This window comes from Pogonomyrmex barbatus, unplaced genomic scaffold (assembly GCF_055798465.1).
Source record: "Pogonomyrmex barbatus isolate J1 unplaced genomic scaffold, ASM5579846v1 scaffold6, whole genome shotgun sequence".
Taxonomy (NCBI): domain Eukaryota; kingdom Metazoa; phylum Arthropoda; class Insecta; order Hymenoptera; family Formicidae; genus Pogonomyrmex; species Pogonomyrmex barbatus.
Window position 1 is genome coordinate 10,565,791 of NW_028297160.1, and position 17,555 is coordinate 10,583,345.

The 17,555-nt window shown below is 45.6% G+C and overlaps 1 protein-coding gene across 1 annotated transcript; it reads right to left on the reverse strand.

Moving 5' to 3' along the window:
- Positions 1 to 7,900: 7,900 nt before the first annotated feature.
- LOC105432952 (uncharacterized) lies at positions 7,901 to 16,961 on the reverse strand. The gene is made up of 2 exons (XM_011647980.3): positions 15,083 to 16,961; positions 7,901 to 10,276 (listed from the first exon to the last, which is right to left on the reverse strand). The coding sequence occupies exons 1-2, from the start codon at positions 15,963 to 15,965 to the stop codon at positions 9,327 to 9,329; spliced, it is 1,833 nt and encodes a 610-aa protein (XP_011646282.2). The 5' UTR covers positions 15,966 to 16,961; the 3' UTR covers positions 7,901 to 9,326.
- Between the last annotated feature and the right edge of the window lie 594 nt (positions 16,962 to 17,555).

A 17,555-nucleotide genomic window follows, 5' to 3' on the forward strand; every position in this document is an offset into this window, starting at 1 on the left:
GGTCGCGTGCGCGAGATCCTCCTCTTGAAAGGGTTTCTCACGGTGCAAAGCCGAGAATCCCAGATATAAATGTCAAGTTCGCCTTTCGGCTTTCCATCCCCCTTTCTCCTTTGCCCGTTGCTCTCGCCTTTCGTCACCGGGGGGAGAAACTGTCTCTTTCGCTATCCTTCAACGTGACTATATTTCCCCATTCTGTTCCTTCCTCTCTCTATTCTCATCCCTCTCCTGTTCCGTATTTTCAGATCTCCTCTTGTCTCCCAACCACTCCCCTCTGCCCTCCTTTGTCCTCCTGTTGCCTTGAAATTTCAACTCCTCCCAGCTCTTTCAAGCACACCTATATTCATTTCCATCTAAAGTCCCTCCGCTTGATCTTTCTCTCCCTCACGTTGGTGTCCATCTCCCCTTGATCTCCCTTTCCCCTTGCCACTCTGTCCTGTACATTTCGCGCCAGTGCGAAACAACAAACGAAGTACAAGAGGAGAAACAACGCCCCGGCTCGAGCGTAATCGCGCCGATCTTCGCCCAGAAAGTGAGAAGGCAATTTGGGCGAACCGCACACCACCGGCCGAGGAAGGGAAAGGTCCGGCGGATAACGAACGGCCCTGCGGGAGGTAATTAACGGTGTTTTCCATCCCCCGGAGTAATGTTCCTCGTTACGACGGTTCCCGCTCGTAGAGCACACGGGATGGTCAGAGAGAGGAGAGAACTTTGTACCAAGAAGGGGGCGGGCTTTCTTCGACCACGTGCACGATAGTCCGACGATGACGATCGAAATAAACGTATTTTCGCAAACACGAATATTAAAATGGCACTTAATCGTGCGTAACAACAAAATAATTGATGAATCGACTTTTATTTAGAATAGCTTTTTATTTTATATGTCGGAAAAAATAAACATTTATATTCAGTCGATAACAAAATCAGATCACTCTTTTTCTAAAATTTAAAAGAAACTTTTACAAAGACGACTTGTAACCGATGAAAAAATATTTCACGACAAAAACAGTTAGTCATTTCTGTGATTTTAGCATTAATTAAAAGTGAATAAATAATTAATCTAAGCTTGACAGATCAAGCCATCAACGAGGATCAAGAGTTTCGAAAAAGCAGTTAAAGTTTTTTGAACTGTTAGACACTCGACGTGATGAAGTAAGAGAAGTAAATTTTAACTCTTTCATGTTTAATTTTATTCGCAAGTATATCTAGAGCCACGATGTGTCACGACAGATTATGTTTTCACATTTTCATCACTTTAATATGACTACGAAGCTAACGCTAACATTATGTTACAAGAACGTTGCGGCGCGCCCTTCATCCTTTTGTCCACGAGTGTACCTTATCTAAAGTATGCCTCAGGATGAATAAAGGTTTATTCGCGCGCAGGGCTCAGTTCCCAACGTTTGATCGCGATGAAAGCAACCGCGAATCTCGAGGGCGTCTTATGCCACGATGGCGCAAATCGCTCGACATCGCTCGTCATACATAACGGAAGACACAATCCGACACGATTGTGGTGGCTGGGAATTGTAGAGAAAATAAATGAATCAGATTAATGAAGGAATTAAGCAGAAAAATATTTCTTTATTATAAGATTTATTATAAGCTGTAGAAAATTGTATAAAAAGAGAAGAAACTGTTTTTTTTTTTATATTTGTAAGATATTCTATAAGCTTTTTCCTTTTAACTTCGAGTGTCACGAAATTAGAAGGAAATTAGAAGGCATTCGTTTATACGAGGCAAATTATTAGCACCCTCGCGATCAAAGATTTTACCGATTTCGTAGGCCGCTTATTCTTTCTCAAGCCGAGACAATGATGAGGGTCCTCTTGTAGATGTGATGTTGAGAAGGAGCAGTCACTCGAAAATGCGCCATGCGTCGTCTTTACACGCGCGCGTATTATCGCACGTGTGTGCGTGCGTATACACGCGGACACGCGCCACATACGCGCGCGCGCGCGCGCGCGCGCGTATAACGCGAGCGACTGCGGCGGAACGCGGCCAGAGAGTTGCCTCGCGCACCGGTAAATAATGCAGGCCGGGGTAATGGCGCTATCTCTGCGCATCTTTTATTAAACGTTCGCTTCACCATCCTTCCGCCCCGCGTAACCCCGCGTGCCCATCCTGCGCCTCCCCCCCCCCCCCCCCCGCGTTCCCCGTTGCCGACACCGCGTTCTACTCTCCGCGTGCCACCCACCTATACCCGCCCTGAACCCGCTCCCCGGCACGGCCGGGTTACTGCCACCGCCTGACTGCTCTCTTCTTGGCGGATTCGGGATAAGGGCGGGGGGGGGAGGAGGGGGGAAGGGGGGGATTGTCCAACCGTGCGATTCGCGCCATACCTCATTGTTCCACGGAACGAGCTTGGTCGAGATCGTCGACGATGTTCCTCTCGGGGACTGTGACGCGCACCGACGTATTCCAGGCTGGCTGCGCTAAGCTCGTTCCTCTCCGCTTCTAAAGTCGGATCGTTATGAAATGAGATTTTCGTTGGCGCCCACTTGACCGTTAGGTTGTATGATACTTTAGAAAACAGTGTCATTTTTTAATGTATACTTACTTAAAGTATGAAATAGTTATATAAGTTAAAAAACCAAATAAGTATAAGTATAAGATAGGTATAACAAGATTCAATAATTGCGGCCATATTTATTTCTCTTTCATCTGTCGAGTGAGACGTAAAGTTTCGAATAAGATTTGTTCCATATATTTGTATAAAAAAATAAACATATTAAAAAAAGTCATTATATTTTGTAAAATTATATACTGTGTAGAATTATTGACTTGCAAGAAAATAAAAGATTAAAGTTATGTACTATCTTTTTTTAATGAAACAGCTAAATATAATCCATCTCTCTAGGTCTAATGTAATAATTTTTCTCCTTTATTTATCACCCACAAATTGCGAATTTCAATCAAAATGCAAGATTATATTTTTCGATACGCGTTTGCGCATAATCGAACGACGTCGACTATATTCACGGAAAGCGACGGAATTATTAAGCACTTCGGTGAATATCATTTTATATTTTAACCGTCGCACGAATCGTTGAAATTTAATCGCTCGTAGAGACGTACGAAGGTCGGTATCCGATTTGGAGCGCAATCCACTCGAGCGTAGAAGCCCGGAGGGTTGCGCTACCGATTTTCGCGGCGGTGCTGATTTCAATTAGCATTATTATTAGGACCGCGTCGTCGACAAGGAACGCTGGGATGTGTCGACGTCGTCGTCGTCGTCGTCGTCGTCGTCATCGTCGCCGCCTCGTCCTTGTCGTCCTTCTCGTCCATCCGCAAGCTCGTCTCTGAACGCGCAGGTCTCTCTCACGCACACAGACACACATACACACGCACGGAACCAGGGACCACCCCGAGCGACTGACGCTTTGCTAGGGGATGTTTGAAAGCGGTGAAATCAATGCCTCTGTTTGCACTGTTGAGGTCGAACCGAATTCCGTTCCTGCCTGCACCTATACACTCTCGCGTCTGCACCGCACGTGCCGACGAGTACGGACGCAACTCTCTCGCTCGTTTACTCTCAGCCTCAAATAAAGCGGACTAATGTACGTGTACGTCGGATGTACCCGCACGTACGCAACGTTAATTATCATAATCACTTATTGGATTTCACTCGTCGAGCTGGATTAATGCTTCTTGAGAGATCTAAAACCGTTAACGGTTAGCCGAGCAATTTTAGATAGCGATTTTCTATTTTTCTCCATATAATATCGTCCAATCCAATAATGAATGCGAATAATGAAAGAGAATTTGGATAATAATTTACGCTAATTGATGTAATTAACGCTAATAATAATTAAACTGCATAAACACAGATCATTAGACAACGTCCTTCATGGGGATTTAGATAACACCATAAATGTTAATAACCCTTTCTTTTTTATGTTGAAAGTTAATCATCTAAATGAAATACGATTACAAAGCAAATTGTATAAAGAGATCGCAATTTTTGAGAAATTTGATTAGCTAATTTTTTCCTAGCAAAAATAATGTTTCTTCTTTTATCTTTTCGGTAAAGATTCAAATAAAAGTACTATGGGGAGAAATAAAAAAAAAAAATGGTCTCGTAAGTCTTCCTTTTAATAAGCTCTATTTAGCGAAGGCAAACTGATGAGAAATTAACGATGCGCAAAAAGTCGAGTTGGCAATCTCATAATCGTCAATCTCCCCTGGCACGCATACGTTGTAAACGTAATACTTGGGACAATCGAGAGACGTTCTAGTGGTGATGGCAGAAAATAGAGTGACAAAAGCTGAACAAAGAAAGAGAGAAGCGCGGACGTGAAAGATAACAGCTCACCGATCGATCGATCCCGCCGGAGCTTTTGTTCGTCTACGCGGCTTGCTATCCGATTTAACTACGAATACTCGCTGGAAGGAGGCGTATCGAGGCGTTCCGGTAAGAAGCGGCTTTTATCTCCCGGTTAAGCTAAAGTGCACGAAAGCGCCGCGCGAAAGTTGGGGGAGGGGAATCTTAAGCGTGCAGATGCACGCGCACGTAAGTATTACATAAAGAAATTATCGTAAGTACAGTTTACCGGGGAAGAATCTGATTCGGATTGATCTGGAGACTTCATTGATGATAAGAGAAAGACGTAGATATCTAAAATTTTTATATTCAACAGAAAATAACGAAAGATAAGTAATAAATGTGGCATACATTTAAAGCATAATTAATTTGAGAATTAAAAAGAATTACTTAAGAAATCCAGAGTGTTGTAGGATATTCTGTATAATCCGTAGAGGAAAAAGAAAATCGTTAGAATATAAAATAATACTAAAAATTTAGCTCACCTAAAATATGTACGTCATACGCGTATTTTGCAAGTATTAACGTTTCATTCAGCTGAAAAGATCATCATATCAATCCCATCGCGGGATAATATTTCTCGCTTCAGTGACGGCAGGGGAAATGATGAGAAGTATGAAGAAATCCCGCGGAAAACGTAATGCGCGATTAAACGCTCGCGTAAATACGTGTTTACGCGCGGGGATACGCACAGTAGTCAGTCTCGGCGTATTTGTAGCCATGGTTGCGACAGCTATTGAACTATTACACGCTTAACTGGAATGGACTGACTGCAGTGGCGTGCCTTGCTGCTCTCGGTGCGTGCTCGGTGTCACGACCTCAAGCGGGTAATCCCCATACGAATCCGAGAAACACAGAACACGGTACAACTCTGTTTAACCCGTCAACGTTCACGTTGTCGACTCAGCGTAGCTCGACTCAGATTAAAGTAATTTCTCTTCCACACGGCGATATTATAATACGCGGCGAATTAATACGCGCGATCGAGTTACGAAAACATAGATTATTTTTTAAAATAATTTACAAAATTTACAAAAGAGTTTCTTCTCGCATCACGAAGAAATAAAAAAAATTTCGCTCTATTGTTAAAATGGAATTTAATTCTCGATGGAATTATAATTAAAATATTGTTGAATGACCTAGAGAGAGCGTTTATCTTTATTATGTAATATCGCTCACATTCACTATGTATCGGAGCAATCACGACTAAATGAAGTAGATGCGCTGGCATATTATACATTTGAGATATGACTGCAGCGCTCCATGCAATATTCCATAAATATTTCAGGATAATTGCAGGAACAATTAAGAGATTTCTGTAAACTGAACATAGAGCTAATTAATAGCTAGATTAAGACCGATTAAGATAATTTCCGCGACGACATTTAAGCAGAGGAAATAAATTTGCCAGACGTAGCTGTACTTCACTTAGGAGTATAACGCTTGGCGAGCGTAACGAGCGCCGTGTTTGTCATTAATTAAGTGCTTCTTACGCCGACTGCGACTGCAGAGGTGGGATTAGGGGCAGGGCGGGGAGAGTCCTTTGGAGAAAAAAGTCTTTCGCAGCAAGCAGAAACCTATAACGAAGTTACGCCACTGTCGATGTTCGAAACGTTCGGAGGGTGCGAGTGTCGCGCGGGGGTTGGTTATTTCACGGTCCACTCGCTCTACTCACACCCCTCAGAGGCGGCGGCGGCGGCGGCGGCGGCCCCTTTCCCAAATCCACCCCTAAGAATTAATTCGAGAGAATCGTCCGGCGGCCGACCGACAGCCACTCCTACCTTTTCGAGCGCCCTCGGATCGTCTTCCTTCCCTCCTCTTGGATCCTTCTTCTTTCCCGTTGCCTTCCTTCTGCCTCCCGTTCGCGTCGATTTGACTTTCTTCTGACTCCTGCTTCGATAATACTGTCGTTTCGACAAAAGATCCAACGGAAGAGTGCAGATAGGAGTGAAAAAATGAGTAGGTTTGAAAATTTTCCAAATTGCCCTTTCATTTTTCCGAAAAAACTTGTCTTTGTTTCTCATAAAGTATGATTAACGTATCGTAAAAAAAATTCTCTACTGAATTAAAACAAATGCGAGTAATTATTTCAACTATTATAATTTCGCTTAAATGCTTAGACGTTTTTTCAAGTTTTTAATTAATGTCAACTATAAAAAAGTGTAAGACGAAGTTTAATGTTTTTTGCAGCCGATGAATCGACTTATACTTACCTTTATTTATATATAAAATGAAAAAAATATTCTTCTAAGAGGGCTCAGTTACTTTTCAGTCGATCCAGCAACAAAGGACTCTCGCAGTGATTAGCTTCAGCATTTAAACAACATTTAACAAATTTAGGAGTCACTTTGTCCTCTCCTTTAATGTAAAGGGAGTGCCTTTATCTTCAATTCATAATTAAGACGCACATAAGCGTGTGGTCAACTTGCCGACGACGCGTGTCGCGCAGCCCGGCCGGGTTTAGTTTCTAATTTGAGCATCAAAGCAAGGCGCGAGCAATTTTCCGTCAATTGAACGTGGCTGCTTCTGGAAGCCGCGAACAAGGCGGCATTATACGGCCGGAATTACGCGTGGAGGACCGCGGTGCGGATTTCGCGAAGATCTGCGTCTCTCAAAGACCGGGTAACGTAGAGACTAGCATCCGGCCATCTAATGGCTCAGTTCACTTAGCGCGTCTTCTCGCTCTCGTTCTTTCCCCAGCGTTTTCTCTTTATCTTTCGCGAAAAAACGAGAATCACTTTTTTTCTCGTGTTCAAAATCAGACGGGCTATCGAGAGAACGACAGACGAGCGATCGCCGCTCGTTAAGAGTTGATAAAGGGAAATTAAAAAAAAAAAAAAAAAAAAAAACATAACTCGGCGAGCTACAAAGAAGGTAAAAAAGCAATTACGTTACGACTCCAAGATTCGGAGAGATACGGAACAATCGGTTTTCAGCGCCGTCTTAATTGAACTTATAGCTCTTTTTTCGTTGGATCGTTGTGCTAAGAAGCTGTAAAAACCAAAGTGTCGTGGAGTTAAAAATTGTTAGGTGGCTTAGATTGATTTCAATTTCGACGTACCAATTTGTATACATTGGGATATCAAAATCATTATCATTATCACACACACACACACACACACACACACACACACACACACACACACACACACACACACACACACACACACACCACACACGCACACACACACACACACACACACACACACGCAATTTGACGTTAATTCTTGATTTTATATAAATAATACTTTAATACTTGTTTCTTTGTAGCAACGGAAAATTAATGAGAACTGAATAAAGTATTTGTATTTAAAATATGTATTTAAAAACTCGCGTAGATATCGCGTGTTGATACTCGAATGATGCTCGATGTAGCGCGGTATTACGGCATTAGACGGCAGATGAGATGAAATTTGTAACTTCACCCGGCAGCGGAATTATCCCATGACAAACGCGGAACGCGGAACAATACGAGATATTGTTACAACACGAAGGTTCGAGTGTGATAAGCAAGATCGATCTTTATCCTTGTTGCATGTGCGTGTGCATCAGGGATTATTTGTATCTATATATATATATATATATATATATATACTGGATGGAGGTTTTTACGAGTGTAACGTATGATTTTTATTTTACACAGGAACGATCGCTACGTTCCGGACGTGCCTCGTTTTTGCGATTAGCACGAAACATTGCTCACTAATTTTTGCGACGTGACAATCGCAATCGCAGCATTCTCGCACGCATTCTTGCGCACATTCATCTTCACGCATGCACCTTACTACTATATATATATATATTTATATTTATATATATAAGAGCGTTTTTGATAAAATCTACTTCCCTTTAAGAGTTTCTTCCGTCGCTTAATCGCGGCGACGTATGGAGTATATTACAAAGGTGAGAAAACGACAAGGACTCGGCTGTGTTCGTGTTACTCTATCTTATTTGGAGAAAAGTACCGAGGTCTTTTTTTTTTTATTGGATGAAGGACTAACTCCGGACAATAACTCAAAAAAACTCTGTTTAATTTTTACGACACAAAGCTCGCAAGTTAGAAGCGATGAGTGCAAACTGGAGAAGCCAAGGCAATCAAAACTTTTTAATGAAGTTCTGCCTTCTACCGTTTTACCTTCTGCCAAATATCTGGTTGTTACCCGTCGGGAGACGTGTGCGTATATTTTAAAAAGACATCGTTCTCTTCACCATTAGTCCAAAGCTCGACATTTCGAGGAAAACACGCACGGAATTTAAATTTCGTTCGGCCGGTTGGTGTCGCGCTGGAATGATACGCTCGTTTTTCGAACGTCACCCCACATAAACCGATTATGCTATCGAGTCGTTCCACGTGCGCAACGGGAAGGCAAAATATAACATCGGGGCCGCTTACGCGCTCCGATCCGAACAAACGAAAACATTATACCGATCGCCCGATTCAATATTTAATTAGGTTCCAACAATTTTTTTCTTTAAACATATATATATATATATTTCGAACAAAAATTTTACTACTTGCCGATGCTAAGACATTGTTCCGTATTTTATCTATATTTCGAAAACGTACAAGTCCAGAAACTAAAATCAATAAGAAAACATTTAAATGTCGTCTCTGAATTGAAAATATTCTTAAAAATTTCATACAATACTTTCCATAAAAATTGTGCTGACCTGTGCTGTTTTCAAAAATGGCCAATTTGTTTCTTTTTCACGTTACGAATAGCGAATCACGATGTTCTACCGATTTGATAGAAAATAATCGCGATGGCCAAGAAAAACGTTTTCACCAGGAAAAACGACGAACTATTGGCGAACGTCCTCAAACGATATCAATAAGAGACTACAAATCTTTTTTTTTTTTTCTAAATATACGAACGTGCGTAATTTGCGCTTTTATCCTGGTACTTTTCTTGCCACGGCCGAAGGTACTCACACGAGCCCACCGTTTCCTTGCCGAGGACTACGAAGGCGAGGACGCTGATGCCGGGTATCATCGCCGATTTCGCTACGCGTGCGGGTGCGTATGCGGATGCGGATGAGACGAGAGAGCCAAGCCGGTGGAGGAAGGCGTAGAGGTCGGCGGCGGTCCCGACGCAGTCGCAGCAGGAGTCGCCGACAGATGATGGCCGAAGAAGGTCGGTCCGGTCGGCGGGTAAGGTGGGGCCGCCGGGTGGTAGTACCCGGGTGGCGGCGGCGGTACCGGCGGTGGCGGGTGGTGTACGTGGGCATGCGGATGCGGGTGCGTGTGCGAATGTGGCAATGGGTGCTGGTGAGGATGCGCGGCGAAGAGGAAGGCGGGCGCGTATGGCGACGGATGCGACGGTGTCGTTGGCACTGTGGGACTGTTTACGTCCAGACCCGGGTTCTGCTTTTTCCACTTGGTCCGCCGGTTCTGGAACCAAATCTTCACCTGGGTCTCGGTCAGCTGCAGCTCGAGCGCTAGATTCAAACGCTCGCACACGGACAGGTATCTGGTTGTCTTAAACTTGTTCTCTAGCCTAACTAGCTGTTCGTATGTAAAGGCCGTTCGCGCTCTTCTAGGTTTGCCACTGGTATTACTGTTACTCCCGCCACTTCCGCCACCATTACCGCCACCGCCACTACCACTACCACCACCACTACCACCACCACCACCACCACCACCTCCACCACCGGTACCATTCTGTCCGTTTTGAGTTTGACCCTGACAGTTTTGTACTTGAACGCCACTCGAGGATGTCGATGACGACGAGGATTGTCGTTTCTTGCAGTTCGTCGTGGTAGTATTGGTGCCGCTGCTAGTTGTATTTTCCCGTCCAACGCTGCTGGAATCCTGATCGATGATCCGCATTTCAATCTCCTCGTCTTCTTCCTCCTCCTCGCCATCTTCCTCCATTTCCTCCATGACGGTATCCGGTGTACCTTCCTCATCTTCCTGACCACTGCCGCAGGCGAACTCGCCCCGCGAGTCACCGTCTGAAAATAATAACCGCGAGATTACTTTTGTGTCACGTAGATGAGGAGTAACCACGAAGGGAGATGGCGATGATACAAGATATCGGGTGACGAGGATTGATTATACGAGGGATAAAATTGCGATGTGGACAATGCATTTTCCATCATGCGAACTGATGTTCTTAAATTTAATAGAAATTTATTTTATTCGCTATTTAAAAAAATAGACTTCGAACTCTTAAAGGATAAGATTTAAAGAAATATGCTAACAAAATGCATATTTTCAAATCAGACTTGTATATTAGTAGATGAATGATATTTGTATACATTCCGCTACATAAAATATAGCAAATTGATATTATTGTTTTTTTAACGATAGTGCAAATGTTAGGGATCCAATATGAGTATGCGATTATATCGCTTACCGAGTTATGTTTAATCCGAATCTTATTTGTAACTGAGAAGACTTGTCACGAGGAAGTATTGCTTCTCACATCTCGCGAAAGGACCGAGCTGTTTAGTCCGAATCGAGTCGCCAATCGAGCCCGCGAGAACAGAACGATTCGGACGCGAATCAGAGAAGAACAGAGAAAAGCAGGGATGGAGAAAGAGAGAAACGGCCAATCGTTCGCTCAATGAGAGAGGAGATTGGAGATTCAATCAGCACGCAGATGTCCCGGGGACAGATATTCCCTGGCTCTGGTCCGTGGGGGTTGGGGTGCCCCTGGGATGCCGTGAGTGGGGATAGTCTGCCGAACAAAACCAGAGAGACAGAGAGGAAGTGATAGAGAGAGAGAGAGAGAGAGAGAGAGAGAGAGTGTGTGTGAGTGACATAGAGAGGAGATAGGCGAAAAGCGACGAGGACGATACGTCGGCGGTACGTTAAAGGTGGTAAGAGAGAAAGAGAGAAAGATGGAGCAACTAAGAGAGAGAGAGAGAAAGTGAGAGGGAAACAGTGGGACTTTATCCGAATTGGCGTGGCTCGTGGCCCATAGCCTGCAGCCTAGCACAGTGCTTGGGGGTTGGAAGTCCGTAGGGGGCGACGGATCGAGAAGGTTTACGCCGTAATGGGATTTGTATCTCGTTAACGCGCGATCGTTCTTGCCCCGTCGTACAGGCCGCCAAACGGCTACCTTTCCCATCTCCCCGTCTCACCCTTCGATTCTCTTTGGCCTTCTTCCGCCGATTATACCACTCTCGTATAACCTAGCGGTCCCCACATCGAGATATACCTGGTCGGCGCCGATTGATTGCGTCTAATTGAATTGCGTAATTTATATTGTTTCTTCTTCTTTTCACTTCGTCGCTCGTCCGTCCGCTTTATCGAAGATTGCGTTTGTTTCGTTAATCGAGGTACTTGGCGGTTTTTTGACAAAATCAGATATGTTGAACAGTGTCTCTTTTTCAAAGTGTTTTCTCTTTCTTATATATATTTTTTTGTTTCTTATCAATGCGATAATTTTTAATTATCGCATTTTTTTTCCAAGTCCATAACGTCTTGAACGTAACATAATTTAAAATGTCTTGAATTAAACTTTATCTTAAAAGATACAATAGTAAACTTGTCAGTACAGATCTGGAAATATATAATGAAATTGCTTTTTTCAACAGAAGCGTTATCAATATCGTTTCGTCGCCTAGTATGACAGCTGCGACGACGTGAAATTAATTGAGTTCATCAGGGAATTAACGACTGTAGATCGCGTTTCTGTCATTGCGTTTTTATGGCGGTAGAATCACCGACTGGAGGACCATTCATATCGTTTAGATCTTCTTCATTAACCACGATCACGGCGGGTTATGTGCGAGCGAAGCGATCGGGGATGTATGCCGGGTCCCTAAGGGATACGTTAAGGGTACACAAGGGGGAGTCGATCGTAGCTTCCTGCGACACAAAGCAGCAGACACGGGAATACTTATCTCATTTCGGTTTTCCTCATTAAACACAATGACAGTGTTTAACGACAAGTGGCACGATCGGGAAATACGCAATAAACAAGATCTCTAACAGTTCCTGCGCTGCTTGCAACAATGAAATTGCGATATATCTCAGCAGAGATTCTTGATAATGTATATCTGGTTGATACTTCAACTTACTTTAATACGCAAATGCACTGCGATATTAAAAATACAAATAAGACAATCTGTGAAGTATAATATGTGAAATATAATTTTTGCAAGATCCATGAAATAGGAAACAAAAATCGAAATTATATTGAGAGAAGAATTAATCTCAGTCGTATATAATCTATTACGGAAAGATTCTTTCATTCGCGATAACGTAGCAGCTGCGAGATGCGATATGCGGATTGATATAATCTTTCGGGATTTTCCGAAGCGTACGTAAGATAATTATAAATTTCGTCGAAATCTAGCGGAAGATTCCGGATCTCGAATCATGAACGCGATACTCGGAGGGGTGACTTTCGTGGATTCTGCGACAAATAGAAAGGGCAAGAAAGAGGGAGAATACAAGCGGGAAAAAGAGAGGGTGAGAGCAAGAGAAAGAGAAAGAGAGAGAGAGAGAGAGAGAGAGAGAGAGAAGTCATTGTAATGCAGAAGAGCCAATTTTCTGGGCGGCTTGGCGCGATGCGGTGCGATACGGCGCGATGCTGCGCGATTATCATAACAACCGGCGATATTATTCCATGCGGCGGATCCGTGTGGCGGGGGTGGAAACCGGAGATCCCGGTTGCGGCGGGTTGAAACGGATTGGCTCGGGTCTGATGCACTTTTAATGGGAAGCGACGACCATCCCGGTAAGATGGATGAGCCGACAATCGTGTAATCTCAATTTCGACGGCTGCAATCGATCCATCGCGCGCGGTTTCCTACGCGTCCTTTTCTCACCCTCCTCGCTCTTTTTTTTTCTTTTTTTTTTTCCCCTTCGTTCCTTCTTCGATCGACGGTAAAAATGCCCTTAGGCCGCGCCGACGGGAAACACCACGGCAGGCTGGACTGTCCGTCGAGATGCTGATTTCGCAAACACCCGGCGTCCCGTACCGGGATAAAGGAACGACGATGACGGGATTCAAGGACTGGTTAACGCAGATTAGCGGAGCAATTTGTCACGCTCCGACAGGCCGCCGCCGCCGCCGCCGCCGCCGCCGCCGCCGCCGCCGTCGCCGGTCGCTTTCCCTACCCGACTCCGCTGCCGCTGCTTCTGCCTCGCTTCACCCCTTCTTCGGATCGCTTCTTCCGTCCCTTATCGGCCTGCAGGACCACTTCTCTCGTCTGCCCGCCAGACTCCATTAAATTCGAAAGTCAACTGTGAAATTGGGATCCTCCGCGACGAACGGTCACCGAACTTGTGCAATCCACCATCGATAAATTTCCCTCGTTGTTACAAAGTTGGGGTACACGAAGGAGGAACAAAAAAACTGATATGTAACGTCAACGAAATTGGAATCGCGACTTAATTGTTATATATATATATCAACATGAATATCTTGCAAATTCCTATGATAGATTGTTTTGTCTGTGGCTAACGCGAGTGGTTGATAATATTCTTAATGTAAATAAGAACAAGAATAAAATAAATCAAAATGTAAAATTTTCCATCAGTCGCAACATTGCGATTTTTCTATCCTACAATCTATCCTAAAATAAAGCGATAACAAGTATTTTTTTTGACAAATATTAATTTGCCATAAAAATATTATGTTATCTAATTGTATCAGTCACAGTCATAATTTGATAAAGTTTTTCAGTAACCTTTGGATAATATCTCGTAATATATAGCATCTACTCGCATAGAGCTGTCTCTGCCTATTACTTTAGCATTATATTTTCTTATACGTAAATTTCTCGTAGCACCCATCACACTACGAAACTATGTTACTCATGCATATCATTTCATGGCTGTATTAACGTTATCGAGAATGACATTAATGGGATGCTGAAGAGTTTCATTCTCACGCGCGCGTCTCGAGTGAGATATCCCTACACATCGTCACTTTTGCCGGAATCCTCGTGTATCGTCGTACACAAATAGCCCGACAGCTCCCAAAATTGCACGATCGTCGGAGAAGAAGTCCTCCTTCTAGCGTCTAAAGTTAGAACGAGGAAGAAGTGAAAGAGGACCAGCGAAGCATCAAGGGGGCTAAGACGCAGTCGCCGGACGCGAAAAAATATTGTTCGAGAGATCGCGGGAAGCTTTAAAGACGGCGGTGCGAAAAGAGCACTAATTTTTCTTGGGCTAAAAACAACTGAATACCACGGATAATACCACGGATAATACCACGCAACGTGAATTTTTATGAAAGTTTATCAAGGTAATAAATTAATTCACAATTATTCCGTTTATATTATAAAAGCAATGCTCGTAACATTTTTCTGTAATGCAATGATGACTTGTGAATAGTCTATATTTTTATATTTATTAATAATTATACGAAAGAAAGACGAATGATTATATCGTTTTGTGTAAGAAATTATTTTTCGTAAGCAAATCATTCGTTAGAATTCTGATCATAAAGATTATAAAAATTATATTTATTTATTGTTTTGCAATATGTAAAAACCTTGCGTATGTAATATGCATGTAGACGGTAGACTTTCCAGTCAAAGAGATTAAGTTTAGTCCGAAAGGATGACTCGGCCAACTCTCTCCCTCTATCTTTCCGTTTCAACCAATTAAATCCTGACTGAAACGCGCCGCTTAAGACATCACGCATTCGCGGTTATTCTTAGTTCATTTGCCGAGATGGTCGCGGTGTGTTTCGGCAGTGTGACAGATATACGTCGGATCTTCCCAATCGAGAGCGCCAATCGGGCACTCCGGGAAGCCGCGCCGAGATAACAAAAAGCGGAAAGCTCGTTAGTCACCTTCGTGTACGCTGCCGGCGCGCCGATGTCGACGATGCTGCACACGATTGTGGACGACGCGGCCACCGGTAAATTTGTTCGGGTCGAGGATATTCTCGACGGAGAAGGCGAGGCACCGCTTGTTGTTCGTCTGCACCGTGCTGGTGGCGGTCGTGGTAATGCTACCTGTCGACGTGCCGGTGGTGGTGCGCGCCACACCACCGGAAGTACACACCGTCATGACGGCCGAGCCGGTAGCGCCGTGCCCGGATATATACACTGGTGTCCCGTGGCCGGCGGGCCCGTGGCCAGTGGCACTTTGCACACAGGTGAACGAATGCACGCGGTTGGCGAACGGATGAACGAATTGTTCGGACGCGACGCCCCTCGACGAGGGCGCCGTGAGATCCACCGGGCTGCTGGGATTACTCTCGTCGACGTCCTCGCGGCACACGTCGACCTCGACGTCCCCGTCTTCGTGGTAGCTGCCGTTCCGATGTCTCTCGGACCGTCCTTCGTCCTCCTCCTCTTCCTCCTGCTCCTCATCGTCCTCCTCATCGACGACGACGTTTCGCCTGGCCGTCGCGTCCCGCTCATCCTCGGCCTCATCCTCTTCCTCCTCGTCTTGCTCTTCCTCTTCCTCCTCCTCATCATTCGACCGTTTCTCCCTGCCCTGCGGATCCTTCTCGACAGTGACGGATCGCAGGATTGGCGAGCTCGACGTCGGTGACTGCTGCTGTCGCACGCTGTCATACCTCGGGAAAGACTCGCCAGTGCGTACGAGTAACACAGGCCTCCTTTCCTGCGGCGGCAACGATAAACCGGCACGCATATCGGCTTCCTCTCGCGGTAGGACGACCGGTCCTAAGGGCGACACGGTCCTGCCTTCCTGCATCCTCCACATTACCCGCTAGTAGGAAGACGATCTTCTCTTATCTGATCTCGCGACTTCTCATTCTCGTTTTCTCGAAAATTATGACGGTCGCACGCGAAACCGTTTGTACATTTTCATCGACGAGCGACGAACGATTTCACTCTTTATATCGATCCGCCTCCGATCAACGCCACATCAACGCAAATCCATCGTACGTGATTACACTTTTTTTTTTTTCCCCCTTGAACGTCACTGATTCCGACACGGACAATCTCGGCACTAGTTCGTTAGATCCGTCATAATGATGAAACCGACGATCGGCTCGACTCGATCCAATAAAATTGCACTTGCACCGAGACAGTCAGATGGTCAAGCGTTGCCGAAGGATGCGTCGCGACGTTGGACAGGTTCGTGTGGATTTGGAATATATCCCACGCGGCATGGGCGCACGATTAGCAATGTCTTTGGTAGTGGCTCGACGCGGCGCGCGTACCGTGGCAGCCACTCTCGGAAGCCCCGCGTAGAGCCATGGTGGCAGGCAGAATCGGTGGTATATCGGCGTATTATTAGCGCCGAAGAGGAGCCGCCGCGCGAAGAGAGCGGTGGTGCCGCGGATTCGACGAGTGGAACGGCAAAAGCGGGGGGTTTGTTCCGCCTCGATAGGGCGTGGTTAACCCCGCTCGTGCTGCCCGAAAAGCTACCGTCAGCTGCCAATGGGCGTGCCGGACCGTTTTCCGCTAGGGGTTGCGCGCACACACGTGCTTTAACACGCTCGTAACCGAGAACCGCACTGCGAGGGCCGGCCTGCCTCTGTGTTGGTCGCGTGCGATCGCTGCACACATACGCGCACGCATACTCACCACGTCGCACACATACGCGCGTACACGAGGTGGTTACGCGTACACGAGCGCGTACGGTCTGAATGGGGACGAGGCAACGACGAACACACGTAGAGACGAGTGTCGCGTGCAGCGTCTCTCGCGGTGAGCTTTCGCCAGATATTCGGTTGTGTACACACAGGTACCACTTCCACCACCCCCTCGCCCCCCCCCCCTTCTCGTTTGCGCGTCTCTCCGCCCCTTTCCGCGATCGGACCGGCTCTCTCTCTAAAGTGGTTTGTCTTTGATTTAACCACCACAGAGCGACTCCGTCGAGCGGCGCCGATGAAGGAACCTTTTCCCTCCGTGCCCACGCGAACGGCGTCGGGGCATCATTCGTTGCGCTCGGGAAGGAAGGCAGGACGTGTGGAGGAATTGCGTGCTCGCGCCGCGTGTATACGCGTTCGCGAAACGCTCGGTGGGTTTGGCGATGATCGTCGGTGTGTTGTCAGCGGTGGGGGCGGCGCATCGCGGCCTCTTCAACGGTTGTGTATAGCGATCTCTCTGTGTACAGCATGGGGAGTATAATTGTGGTAGGTACACGGAGCGCAGGTATCTTCCTCTCTCTCTCTCTCTTTCTCTTATTCTCCTTCTCTCTCCCGCGAATGTGGGGAGCAAGTTGTAGATACTACTAGCGATCAAATCAGGACCAACATATAACAGCCGAACGACCGATCGACCGACCGACCGACCGACCGACCGACCGACCGACCGGCCGACCGGCCGACCGATGGACGGAGTG

Coding starts and splice junctions, on each gene's coding strand:
- LOC105432952 (XM_011647980.3), bottom strand. CDS start 15,965: ATGTGGAGGATGCAGGAAGGCAGGACCGTGTCGCCCTTAGGACCGGTC. Junction 10,277..15,082: donor CGCCGGCAGCGTACACGAAG/GTGACTAACGAG, acceptor TATTATTTTCAG/ACGGTGACTCGCGGGGCGAG.